Source organism: Nannobrachium achirus (genome assembly GCF_963921795.1).
Source record: "Nannobrachium achirus genome assembly, chromosome: 17".
Lineage (NCBI taxonomy): Eukaryota > Metazoa > Chordata > Actinopteri > Myctophiformes > Myctophidae > Nannobrachium > Nannobrachium achirus.
The window spans coordinates 60,162,152-60,176,130 of record NC_137824.1 but is presented as its reverse complement, the minus strand read 5'-3'; the positions used below and the strand labels follow the sequence as shown (position 1 = coordinate 60,176,130).

Sequence of the window (13,979 nt, the reverse complement as noted above, 5' to 3'; positions counted from 1 at the left end):
CGTGAGCTGCTGTGATAAGAGAAGGATATCAAATGGAACCCAACCACCTTAAAAACCATTGTATATATCACTGCTCTGCCTGCACGTTACCGTGATGCATGAAAACTGTTTTCACCTGTACATATTTTGTTCTGATTATATTGTATTGTGTACACTTCTGCTTTGGCAATGTAAATGTATGTTTTCTCATGCCAATAAAAGCCCTTTGAATTGAATTGTGTGAGTGAGTGCGGTGAACGGGGAGGCGGGGCTACCGGGGGAGGGGCGAAACTAAAGAATGCCTGCCGGGGGGGTGAATCTGTGGGTGGTTTAACTGGAAACCATGGGTTCATTTGAGGTTTCTCTAGGCTATATAGCCTGCACTCAGCCTGCATTCTCTGATCTCTGTTCACATGAAGATAACGGCGCTTCAGGACTGCAGCTATAATTAAAGTTTATCTGCTTCGTGTCGTAGCTTTAAAATCCAAATCATGATGATGTGGATAAAGATCAACATTGTGCTGGTATTATGGACAAGCTGCTACACTTCTGTGTCAGGTAACGTTACGTTGTGTTATTGAAAAAACGTTGGTGTGCATTTATTTTATTATTCTCTTGATCTTTATGAACTATAGTCCATATCTGGGATGTGTGCAGTAAACTGTTATTAACATGTTATGATGACGTTGAGCATTATTGTGATGCTGGTTTGCTTTGAACTCACCTTTTTGAAATGAAGTGCCATGTTTTTATTTTCTAAAGTCAGTGTTTACAGAGTAAACTTGAACCTTTCCAAAAGACCAAGTGGGAATGTTACAGTTACACGTCTGTCTGCACTCCATACCCATATACACTAGGGGAGAGCCTGCACGATTGTAACGTTTTTCACATTTCAATATTTTACTCAGAGATTTTCACCTACATAGGCCTATGTAATATTTTCAGGCAAAGGACTTACACATGGACGCTGTTCCGATGTTACATTTGAAGCCCACATGGGATTAATTGTAACAGCATGATTTACAAATGTAACACAGCTAAAGAACCGCATTAAACACATTTAAACAAATCTTTTTTGTTTAAATCAATTATATTTCATTCAAGCAACTTTACATTGTTTTCATACCAAGGATGTGATAAAGATACTATATCATACTTTAGGAAAATATTAAATATTACAAGATGTACCAGTTTAAGTGTTTGAGTGAATTCCATGGGAAAATACATTGATTACCTAAATAAATAGCAAGTTTGATTAATGCAACATGTTATACATCCCATGTACACTGTAATTGAATGTCAGCTGACTGAACACAATATTGGCCAATATGTCAAATACTTCAATATGATATCATCATGTTAAATTGTGTTTTGGCACCCCTGCTTTGACGTTGCCTACAGAACAGAACTAACATGCAAGTTAAAACGATGTAAACTAATGAAGAACAGATATACTTGCAGACAACCATCTAGATTTTATCTCAGCAACATTAAAGAAAAGATTTGCAGACCAAAGATACTCAAGGTGAACATTTTTACGCATTTTGAGAAATAGTTTTTCTGCAATAACTCGGTCTAGACTGGATAAAAATAATTCTTACTCCCTGGATACGTTCATTACGGCCCTGGTCACATGGCATTGACCAATCAAGAGATAATGTGCTTGTTACAATTATGAAGCATTACAAATGAGGTGGCTCTCCTACAGTAGGCCTACTGTCTACACTTAAAGGATTAGTTCACCCAAAGGAATAAACCTTATTCTATTGTTTACTTACCCTGTGATGTTTATGACCCATGGAGAATATTTGTTTTTAAAACATCCCTTAATGGTAAATCCAGAATCTGCGGAACAGCGCAACTAGCGGCCAATCATAGGAAGTTTTAGTTCCGTATTGGAGTCATTTTAAATCGGTCCTGATAACATTGAATGACAGACAGATAGAACACAGTAGGCCACTATGTGACTCTAGCCATAATTAATAACGCTCCTAAGAGAACTTTTATTTTGAAGAAGTTTTCCCTCTTACGAGGTTAAAACGAACAGTTGCAATTGACTGTCGGTGAGCCTGTTTGATCCCCTTTACTCAGTAACATGAACCAGGGCATTAAACAACCGCTTAAATCGTTAGTTTTGTAATGTTTTCCCATTCAACAGGAACTATTAGTACTGGCAACAGCTGTTGCCAGTACTGTAGTCTTGCGTAGCCAGGGAGCATTTGCAAATCGCGTTAGGCAACAGTCTGGCCACGCGAGACTACACCAGGGGCTTTTCTGAATTTAATGAGACTAAATAAGCGATTTAAACCATTTTCCCAACGCCATGGTGCATGTTTTATGTACCGTGGGATGGAAAACCATAGTCTGTGAGCTCGGAACTACCTTTACTTTTTGGATAAAATGTTGTTACGAGGTCCGGGCCAGCACTCGGGTACCTTTATAGGACCTCATCTCGGAGCACAACAAGTATGCAGCGAAGGGTGAGGTTCTATGGAGCTACGGAAACCCAGGCTTATTTAATCAGACAGTAGAGCTTTAACGTTGTACAAAATAAACACTGTTTATTTCTTATCTTCATCATTATACAACATTATAGTTAAACTGTGTTGAGTAGCTATAAATAACATGACTGCACTAGATTCCATTCCATATAAAGACCATATAAGTGAGAAAATCTATATTGCAGGTTCTATATCTATATTTGTCATGACAAATAGTGTTTTTAACTATTACATTTTATTAATGTGTTATTCACAAACAATCTTAACTCTGATACCAAACCATCAACCATGTCTGCCCAAAGATGCTCAGACTTTAGATGATGCAGTCATAAGATTATTGTTAAAGACTATTATTTTATAGTAGAACACCAACATTGGCAACACGTATCCTGAACTGAGCTAAGGTGACCACTAGGGGGAAGCAAAATTGTAATAATATATTTGGAAAATGACACATGCACAGTAGGCCTATGTCATTATCAGACCTACATGTATCCTTGAACTTACTGTTTATACCCACAATGATTGTATAGAACCTACTGGTTTTGTAGCAATTATAGAAATATTAGACCTTATTATTTATTTATTTTTAACATTTTGGAAAAAATAGCCAGTTTTACATCAAGGTGCCACCTCCTCCTTAGTGCCCCTCATCCATCCATCTCTCTGAGACAGATGTAACTCCAGACAAGGACCCATGTATTACCCTGCTTATTGTAAGTCGCTCTGAGCGTCAGCTAAATGCCTAAACCAGGGGTCAGCAAGCTTTTTTTTTTTACCTCAAGTGCCATGTTTTAATTTATTTGATAGTCAGTGTGCCATATCAAAAATTAAGTTTAATTATGACATACTGATTTTGACTGTCCATGGGCTATACATTACATTTCTTTCTTTCTCTACATTTTCTTTCACATCAGGTTGTAATGATCATTACAGCAGTCCCAACCCACTTAGGCCTATCTCCCAGAATTTAGGAGTTAATCATGTGCAGGATGTAATTTGAATATAGATGTGAGTGGACTTTATTTGACTGACTTAATCTGTTTTTTATGTATTTAATTTAAATAAATACTCTCTCTCTCACACTCCTGCCAGTGTGCCAGTGATCACCCTCCACTGTGCCAATGTTGGCACCATGGCTAAGGTTGCCCAGGGGGCACCCAACAGCCAGTCGCGACTCAGGCACCAAAAGGTCTTGTGGCGGCCCTGTGCCCAGCCCTGGCCTAAACCCTACACTGATTCACATCTTCACCACGGTCAGGCATATTCGCCTTTGACAAATTCGCCAAAATGCATTGGTCCTTTCGCATGGCACTTTCGCCGTGGAGGAGAGTCTTTTCACCAGCCTGTCTGGCCATTTTGCCTACCCTCAGACCGTCCATGTTTGCATGACAGTGGTGTTACCTGTCAAACGGTGACCATGACCACTACATGCTGCTATCCTAAGCACTCCATAGAAATCACATCAATACAGATTAGAGCTATTGGAATCAGGTGCGTCCAAATAACTCAATGATACGTGCAATGGGAGGCACGCAGATCCTCCCACAGCATAAAAAAGACAGACCATATAGTCTAGAACATTTAAAAAGCGCACAGGACTCCAGAACGAAAATAGCTAAAATAGCAGATCAGGTGTTGTGATCCTGGATCTGTTCGACCACCCAATACAGCCATTTCAATGGAATTGAATTTGGAATGGAATTTAAATAACAACCAGTCATTCCAACCAGGATCAATGACAATAATAATAGTCCCCCTCCCTCCCTGTAGTCTAGTGCTTGTCTGCTTTAATAATGTAATAATAGCATATCTTTCTTCCTATTGGCTTCTTCCATATGAATTCACCGTTTGTCAGCCTTCTGATTGGTCCCTGAGACTCCCTGACTGGCCAACCAGAAAAAAACATTCACTTTTCGCTACCGGGGGTGGTTCTTGAATACATCAGATTCTTCTGATGCACCTGAATACATCATCAGTGATTTAACCTGAGGTCGTCAGATGTTTCGGGTCTTTCAACATCAGACATCCTCACTCAGGCGACCCAGCCGTGGTTGATCAAACCGCGGCTTGTGTTCTGGTGGAATTCACTTGTCCCCATGGTTCTCCTCTCCGAATCCAGAGCCATCTCGAAGCTTTCTCAGCTGCTTCGGTGATGTTCTTGATGGCTCTGCTCCTTGCTGTTCCTGTGATGCCCAGGGCACTTAGGGCTTTGTGGAGTGAGTGCCCCACAAATCCTCTACTGCCAACTTCGATGGGCATACACCTTGCCTTCCAGCCCTGTGAACGACAGTCGATGACCAGATGTTCGTATTTGGTCCTCTTCCTTTCATGGGCCTCCCCCAAGCGGTCCTCCCACGGCACTGTCAGCTCCATGATTATGATGTTCCTTGTGCTCTCTGAGACCAGAAGGATATCTGGCCTCAGGGCGGAGCGGACAATGTGCTGGGGGAACCTCAACTGCTTCTCCAGATCTACAGAGAGCTGCCAGTCCTGGGCAGTTGCCAGGATCCCTGCTGGTGGCTTCTTACGACCTGCCTTTGGCGTTGCGCGCTCGGCCACAGCTGCTGATGCCTTTGCTGATGGCTTCTGCAATCGGCTTCAGCACCTGGTTGTGGCGCCAGGTGTAACGGCCCTGGCCGAGTGCTTTTGGGCAGGAGCTCAGGATGTGTTCCAGAGTGCCTCTTCCTGAACACAGTTGGCAGATCCTGGCAGGTTGCCTCGACAGATGAAGAGTCTTTGAGGCTGCTGTCAAAGACTTTGTCCAAGCTCTTCACTGGCTTCTCTGAGACTGATGGTATCATGGACCCTTCGATGTTGAAACGGAACCTGTCCGTGACCTTGCCCTTCTTCACCACTAGAGATCTGGACTTAGCTGGTTTGAATCCCACCCGCGCCCAACGGATGAGTCTTTCCAGCCCTTGGAGGATCCACCTGCATCCTGGCACGGACTCTGTGGTGACTGTCAGGTCATCCATGAAAGCTCTGATTGGAAGTGAGCCTGATTGGGTCCGGGGGCCCCTGCACTCTGGCTCCGCAGACTTCACAATCATGTTCATTGCCAGCGCGAACAAGGTCACGGAGATGGTGCAACCTGTGATTATCCCCACCTCCAACTTACTTATGCCACTCTGATGTTACTTCTGTCGTTGTGTGGCACATGATGCTTGGTCATGGTGGTCTGGACCAATCTGTGGGGGATGGAGCCATATGCATTGGCTAGGTCTAACCACATCACAGTGAGGTCTCCCTTGTACTCCCTGGCTGCCCGGATGAGCTGAGTCACCACTCCAGTGTGTTCTAGACACCCCGGCACTCCTGAGATCCCTCCCCTTTTCACCGACGTGTCTATGTAGTTGTTACTGGAGAGGAAGTCCGCCAGCCGCCTTGCTACTATGCTGAAGAAAATCTTTCCTTCCACGCTCAGCAGTGAGATTATCCTGAACTGGTCACTCTTCTTGGAATCCTTCTCTTTGGGGATCCAGACACCTTCAGCGAATCTCCACTGCAAGCCACCTTCCCTCTCCTCCATATGACCCTAAGCATCTTCCAGAGTCGCATAAGTAGCAATGGACAGTTCTTATAGACCTTGTACGGGACACCACTTGGTCCCGGGGCTGAGCTAGCTCTTGCCTTCTTCACAACCTCCTGGACCTCTTTCAGAAGTGGCTCCCTGGTGTCGAAATCCTTGGTAGGAGGTGGTGGTTCTACAAAGATATCTCACTGGCCCAGATCTTCCTGTCTGCAAGGGTCACTGTAGGTGTTGTGGAGATGCAGGTCTATTTCCTCCTTGGAGCAGTCCAGGTTCCCATCCCGTTTCTGCCCCAGCAGCTGTTTGGTGAAGCCAAAGGGGTTGGCTATGAATGAAGCATGCTTCCTGGATCTTTCTTTCCGGCGCCTTCGGTGCCACTCAGCTCTGCGCAGGGTCATCAGCCTTTTCCTAAAGATGTCCCACAGCCCTGCCAGTGGGGGGCACTGCTCCTCACTGGCTTCCTTGTGCTGCTTTCTGAGGGACTTCAATTCCTGTCGGATTTTGTGGATCTCCGCAGCCCTTTGGTTCATGGCGTAGGGTGTCCGAGCTGGTCTCTTCTCCTCTGCACCAAACCTCTCCTGGGCCAGACTAATGATGATGGTCGTCATTGCCTGGAGCTTTCGATCCACATCTCCCTTTGCAGATGCTTCAAGCACCTTATCGACGTCCTCGTCAAACTGCTCCCAAACTGTCGTCTTACAGGCCAGTGGCCACTTGATTCGAACCTTTGCCAGGGGCTGAATTGGGAGAACAGGTAATGCCACATGGAGGCTCTGGGCTCTGTGGGGTGCTTCCTGGCCAGGCTCCTCCTGCGTCTCATCAGATGTGTTATCTGTGCGCTGTGACATGTTCTCCTCGACTAAACACCTCATCCTGGCCTGATCCCGTAGTCGATTGTCCGTCGCCATTGGTCGGCATCCTTGGATCCGTCAGATTGGGGTGCTCATCCTCCCCCCCTCTCGGGCACCCCTGGGGGTACTTTTCCATGAGTCGATCTGTAGCTTTATGATGGGTTTCCTCCTCTCGGAGGAAGCGGTTTGGGCTGCCGACCCTCCCCGCCCCGGTTGCTGTCTTTCGGTTGCTGGGGTGGAGTTATGCAGTGGGAGAATGTTGCTTCAGTCTTCACCGTGGTGCCGTGATGCGGAGCACGGCCGGCACGCAGTACGGCGCTGCACGGTCATAGCGATTTCAATGATTATAATGAACTAGAAGCTGAGCCGCCCGACCTGGCCAACTCGGAACAATGTAAATAGGGAATGAATGCCCCGCCCTTTAATGCAAACCCCATTATACCTGTTTTCATAGGACCCGTTTTGACCATTTGTCTGCCTGTGTCCATTTATGCCCATATATGGAGATATCTGTATCTGTTTGTCTGTCGGTGTCCATTTTATGTCCATATATGGAGATCACTGCAGTTATAGTTCTGGGTCCATTTTATGCCCATATATGCCCATATATGGAGATATCTGTCTATCTGCGTCCATTTTATGCCCATATATGGAGATCTCTGTATCTGTCTGTCTGTGTCCCTTTTATGCCCGTATATGGAGATCTTTGTGATTCTGCATCCATTGTATGCCCATATATGCCATATATGGAGATATCTGTTTATCTGCGTCCATTTTATGCCCATATATGAGATTTCTGTCGCTTTTTCAAACAGATGGTCAAAACGGGTCCTATGACAACAGGTATAATGGGGTTTGCATTAAAAGGGGAACCGGCACTGTGTCTGCAACACAGTCGGTGGCACAGACAGATACAGAGATCTCCATAATGGGAATAAAGGGACACAGACAAACAGATGGAGGAGGAGACAAACTTAATGCAAACCCCATTATACCTGTTAGGACCCGTTTTGACCATCTGTTTGCCTGTGTCCATTTATGCCCATATATGGAGATATCTGTATCTGTCTGTCTGCGTCCACTTTATGCCCATATATGGAGATCTTTGACCATCTGTTTGCCTGTGTCCATTTATGCCCATATATGGAGATATCTGTATTTGTCTGTCTGCATCCATTTTATGCCCATATATGGAGATCTATGCAGACACAGTGCCAGTTCCGGAAAATCCTGATGTCAGACATCAGAATCCGAACCTTTCGTGCTGGTTCCAGAAAATCGTGTATCGGGTCGGGTCGGGTCGAGGCCGAGCACTGCACTACCTGCTGCGGTGGGGAACGCACGTGCCGAATTTGAAATAGGGAATGAATGCCCCACCCTTTAATGCAAACCCCATGAATGCCCCACCCTTTAATGCAAACCCCAATATACCTGTCATAGGACCCGTTTTGACCATCTGTTTGTCTTTGTCCACTTATGCCCATATATGAAGATCTCTGCACACACAGTACCGGTTGCAGAAAACTCTGATGTCAGACTTTATGCCCATATCTGGAGAACGCGCGTGCCGGTGGGAAGAAGGGTTCTCGAGATACGCGGATTACATACATACATACACATTCACAGAGATTTTGTGTTGACTCATGTGGCGTACGTGATGTCAGAGCCTTTTATGAAGTGATGTCACAATGACTCAGCGCTTGCGCCGATTTCCTCCGGAACAGCCTGATGTCAACAAAGGAGATTCCGAACGTTTCGCGGCGGTTTCGGAAAACCGCGAGTCGGGTCGGGTCGAGGCCCGGCACTGCACTCCGCGCGGCGGCGGGGAATGCGCGTGCCGAATCTGAAGCCGGTGGGACGAACGGTTCTCGAGATACGCGGATTACAAACAAACAGACAGAGATTTGTCGCATTTATAGATAGATAAGCTTCAACAGACTGGTTCACATGAACCAGTCTGATGTAACTAAGAGTTTCGATTGGGTAATATATTTTAAATGGGCAGAATTACAATTAAACATTACAATGTTATGTTGACAGTCAGCCTATAATTCCACAACTTCCTACCCAAGATGCACTGCACTTTCTCTCATCTCTATATCCTCTGCCTGTTTCAGAGGATTAAACTAATTAAAACATGTATTTTCGGGGGGGAAAACACTGTTTTGCAATGTAACTACTGTACTTTTTTCTTCCCTTTTTATTAATATCACGCAGATGTGTTTCTTTTGGTACTTTAAATAGCAATAATGAGGCTATGAAAAATCTTTTTTCCCCATTAATTTCCAATATAAAAACAATCTGCCCTGGTTTTTCTGTCCCACTGGGATTAAACAATATAGCAATAACGAGGCTATGAAAAATATCCCCCCCTTCTGTTCACCACATTCATAGCTTATTTGGATCATTTGATTTCTAAATGATATAATATATTATAATGCAATGTGTCTGTGTGAGGTGATCGATATATTGGCCATATTGCGTAGCCTATAGCCTAGTCACTTCTAATTTTTCTGTTATCATACATGATTTCTCAATAGGGCAGGCTAAAGTAGGCTACAACACATTGATTGATTCTGCTTCAAAATAATCAAAAGAAACTCTTCCCGAAACATGCCAGCACACGCACGCACGCACGCACGCGCGCGCGCTCGAGCTCCGCCCCTCTCGTTCACTTACTTCACACACACACACACACACACACACACACACACACACGGTCTCGTCTCTGCACGGATCATTCAGTTGTAGAAGCTAGCTAGTACAGTAGAAGCTAACACTGTTAGCCTCGTCGCAGGCAGGTTGACTATGGAGAATGAATGGATTATGAGCGCTGCTTTTGGATTACTCTGCGTGCCGTTTGGGTTTCATTGACTGATTGAAGACTTTAATAGAAGTTGGCACAGGAAAAGGTACAGTTTCACAAGGTACATTAAGGGTAGAAGGACATTTGTAAGCTCCTTCATGTATCTTATATAACTATAGGCTTTATAAACTATATAGGCTATTAACATTGATTCCACCACAGAAGTTATGATGAATACCAAACCATTCGCCCTCCCGGCCATTCAGACTTGTTACGGTAGTTATGGAACAGTCGCACGGGTGCTCCCAAATATATTTTTAGGTCGCACAGACTAAATTTCTGTTGCATTTGCGACCAAAACGGTCGCAATTTTGAGCTGCATTTAACCATGCCTGAATGCATGCTTAATACACACTAACATGTGATGTGTGTACACGTGAACAGCATACAACTGCATTATCTAATGAATAATTTTTATTTTTATTTTAAAGGACAACCTCGGGTCATCGGGTCTTCTCAGCCTGTGCTCTTCAGAGAAGGGGAGGATGTCATCCTTCCATGTCACATTGATCCACGAAAACCACCTGTCAACATGGAGAACAGGACAGTGGAGTGGACCAGACCTGACCTGACGCCGCCATTTGTGCACCTTCGCCAAGATGGACGTTATGCATTCAAGGAGACCAACCCGCAGTACAAACAGAGGACATCCCTGTTTAATGAAAAGTTGTCTGATGGTAACATCTCACTGAAGCTGTACGGGGCGAGGCTCTCAGACGAGGGGAAGTACATGTGTTCTGCAATAACCCCGGACGTTCCAACCAGGCGCAGAAGAAGTGAGGTCTGGCTCATTGCTGGTAAGATTTAGTGTTCAAAACATGGATATAGGGGGAACAAAAAGCCTTCATCCCCGATCCCATATAGAGCCATAGTCCTCCAACGGGCCAGGTATCCGTGGGGACACGATGGGTACCCGCGTTTGACGGGTGAAAACAGGCAGAATATATAGGCTACCATAAATTTGCAGGTGCTGGGTTATGGGCTGTGCGCGACTAAACACGGGTGGGTGACATTTTATTGTGAAAATCAGATAACTGTTTCTGCCCAAACAACGTCACAGGAGCGCAGGACAGAACCACGGCATACAGCTCTGTTTCCGCCTAATAGTGGGGGGAAATAAGGGCAAAAAATTGCCAAACCGTTATGCGTTGGATACAAGCACCAAATTTGGTACAGATAGCCCTTGGGTCATCCTAAAACATCCTAGAAGGGGTGCCCAAAAAAATCTTAAACAGGAAGTGAGTTATGGACAAAAATTAAAATGGCTGCCTAAACTGCTGACTGTTGACTCAAAAGACACCAAAATAATCTCCAAAAGACATGAAATTTGGTACACGTGGGTAATCCTAAATCATCCTAGAAGTGCCCAAAGAAATCTTAAACAGAAAGTGAATTAATGACAATATTGAAAATGGCCGCCTACAGTATTGGCGATTTACTCAAAAGACAACTTAAGAATCTCATAAAAGCATACAATTTGGCATACATGTCCCATGGGTTATCCTAAGACATCCTAGAAGAGGTGCCCAAAATAATCTGAAACAGGAAGTGAGTTATTGACTAAATTAAAAAAAATGGCCGCATACAGTGTTGACAGATGAAGCAAAGACACCTAAAGAATCTCATAAAAGTTCAAGTTACTTTTATTGCCACACAACCAGGTTGGTGGTATTTCGTTTCAGCACATAAACTGTTAAAGCTCTGACAAAAACAAGGAACAAGACAAGTACATGTAGACATTTGCACCATTTCCACAACCAACACTAAAAACATGATAAACTGAAAAAGGACAGACAACCATTTAGCTAGTGTGAGGAGGGAGTGGGGTACTGAGGGAGTTTACAGTTCGTATGAATGATAAAAGCATGCAATGTGGTACAAATGTCCCTTGGGTGATCTCGACACATCCTAATGTTTGCCCAAAAAGGGACTTCATAAAAGCCTATATAACTTGGTACACATTGAGTACTGCTTATTATCCTAGAAGGGGTTATTTATTTGTATGGTTAATCGTTTTGAAGCGTTCACCCAAAAATCAAACAGTTTTACTGTGCTTGAAATATACACCTGTGTTCTGTATGACAAGACAAGTGACATTGAAAATGTCAATGATAAGGAGGGACCTGTTATCTCAAAATTGTCTCTCAATGGAAACCATTCCTCCCATATAGGCTGCACTGCTACAACATTCAAATCGAGCAGTTTACCAATCTGGCATTTGGTCCAGAAACCTGCAATCTCTACCATCTCCTGAAAAATATGGATGAGTTGCTGATTCATGGACACCTATGGACGCTCTTGCAAGCTAGAGGCTGCCAAAGATGTAGGGTTCGATCATGTTTTGAAGGCATGGAGGATTGGAGGTGCCATACTTTTGGCTGCTTTGAAGGACAGCATCAGTATTTACTGGAGCCAGTGGAGGGAGCTTAGAAGGGGGGAGATGATGTACACAGAAGGTAGACTGGAAAATACACCAGGTTTATGCAGACTGTGCAGTTGTCAACTGTCTAAACAGCCACATTTCTTCAATATGGTCCCTTCCCAAACAAATAAATAACCCCTTCTGGGATATAATAAGGAACACGTAATGTACAGTACATGCCAAATAATTTCCCTTTACGTTTTCTTTTGTGTCAACTGCTTTAGGTGCATGGTCATAGACAAAAACTCACTTCCTGTTTAAAACGTATTTGGGCACCCCTTGTAGGATCACCCAAGGGACATTTGTACCATATTTTATGCCTTTATGACATTCATTAAGGTGTCTTTGCTTCATATGTCAACACTGTAGGTGGCCATTTTAAATTAGTCAATAACTCACTTCCTGTTTCAGATTATTTTGGAAAACCCTACTAGTATGTGTTAGGATGACACAAGGGACATTTGTGCCCAGTTTTATGCTTTTATGAGATTCTTTAGTTGTCTTGAGTAAATCGCCAATACTATGGGTGGCCATTTTCAATATTGTCATTAATTCACTTCCTGTTTAAGATTTTTTTGGGCACCCCTTCTAGGATATTTTAGGATGACCCAAGGGACATGTGTACCAAATTTGGTGCTTGTATCCAACGCGTAACGGTTCAACCCTTATTTCCCCCTACTATAAACGTCAAGTCACACATAAGAGTGGCTGGAGCGCACACAGTCACAGTGAGCATCAGCCTGCTGCTGGAAGGACATACACAATACACAGACTGACACAACCACAGCACAAACAAGAAGATATGTTGTCAGGGTCAGGCCATACATTTGAAAACATATTTTTATTTAAATCAATATAGTCTTCAGTTCGTGTAGGATTATTTTAATATTAGGCTAACCACAGTTGAATTGCAATGACTTTCTATGGACTGTCTTGCTGTACACCGTTCTCCCTTACCCGAAGCGGGGCCACTGTTTCAATTGTGGGCGTGAATTTGTAGGCGCCTGTGTGTGTCTATACACCTAAGGCTGTGGGTGTGGCTAACTTCAGCTGGGTGCATACGGAAATGCGCACTCAACGCACTGGTGTGCCATGTTAGTGTTCGGAAATCCAGTGCGCTGCGCACCGGGTGTGCTGAGTGCACGCACTGACCATCCCTACTCAGAAGATGGGGTTTGACGGTGTGGTGCATCAGTGCAGTGTTTTGATTGGTTGGTTTTCATCATGTTTTAGGGGAGAAAGAATCATGGCCCTGCATCTTTAACCATTTTTTGGGGAGAGGTAGCTGGAAGTTGACCACGCTTCCTTGCGCTCGCAGGCCCTCGATATGCGCCAATGCACTTGCAATGCATTGTGGGACTTCTAGTATTATGGTGGTGCGTTCAATATATCCGAGGGCTGGTTCTGATAGTAATCAAATATCATCAAGCGGGCCAAAGATAATTCGTTCACGGTCGGCACGATTTGTCCCCCTGGCCTTGAGTTTGACATGGTCAAAATACAAAACCTCCTATCTGAAACATACACTTTGTTGGGAATGAAAAAGAAAAATGCGTGTTCAGCACTAAATCTACTGTTTCTACTATTTCTAGGTAAAAACATCCTATCTGCAGTCGACAACATGCAGATAGGTTTTTACCTAGAAATAGTTAGGCATGTTTTTTGTTAAATAACACTTTTTACAGCACTTAATTATGCTCCTTTTGAGATCAAGACATTCTACAGGTCTTTTACAAGTATTACCATTTACATTTTTTATCAACTCACCCTCTTGGGGGCCTTTTCCACCGGCAGAAGAACCAGTTCCAGAACCAGTGCCGGTTCAACT

At 44.0% G+C, this 13,979-nt stretch overlaps 1 protein-coding gene across 3 annotated transcripts in view; it reads left to right on the top strand.

The window, feature by feature from the left end:
* The first annotated feature begins 397 nt into the window (after positions 1-397).
* The window catches only part of LOC308302123 (uncharacterized protein), a 31,633-nt gene continuing 18,051 nt past the window's right edge, over positions 398-13,979 (top strand). For 2 of the 3 annotated variants that reach the window (XM_080746328.1, XM_080746327.1), the window contains exons 1-2: positions 398-537; positions 10,161-10,526. In XM_080746328.1, the coding sequence (XP_080602454.1) occupies positions 471-537; positions 10,161-10,526 (433 nt within the window). In that variant the 5' untranslated portion in view covers positions 398-470. The remainder of the gene's footprint in view (positions 538-10,160; positions 10,527-13,979) is intronic. The other variant, XM_080746329.1, reaches the window with a different exon arrangement.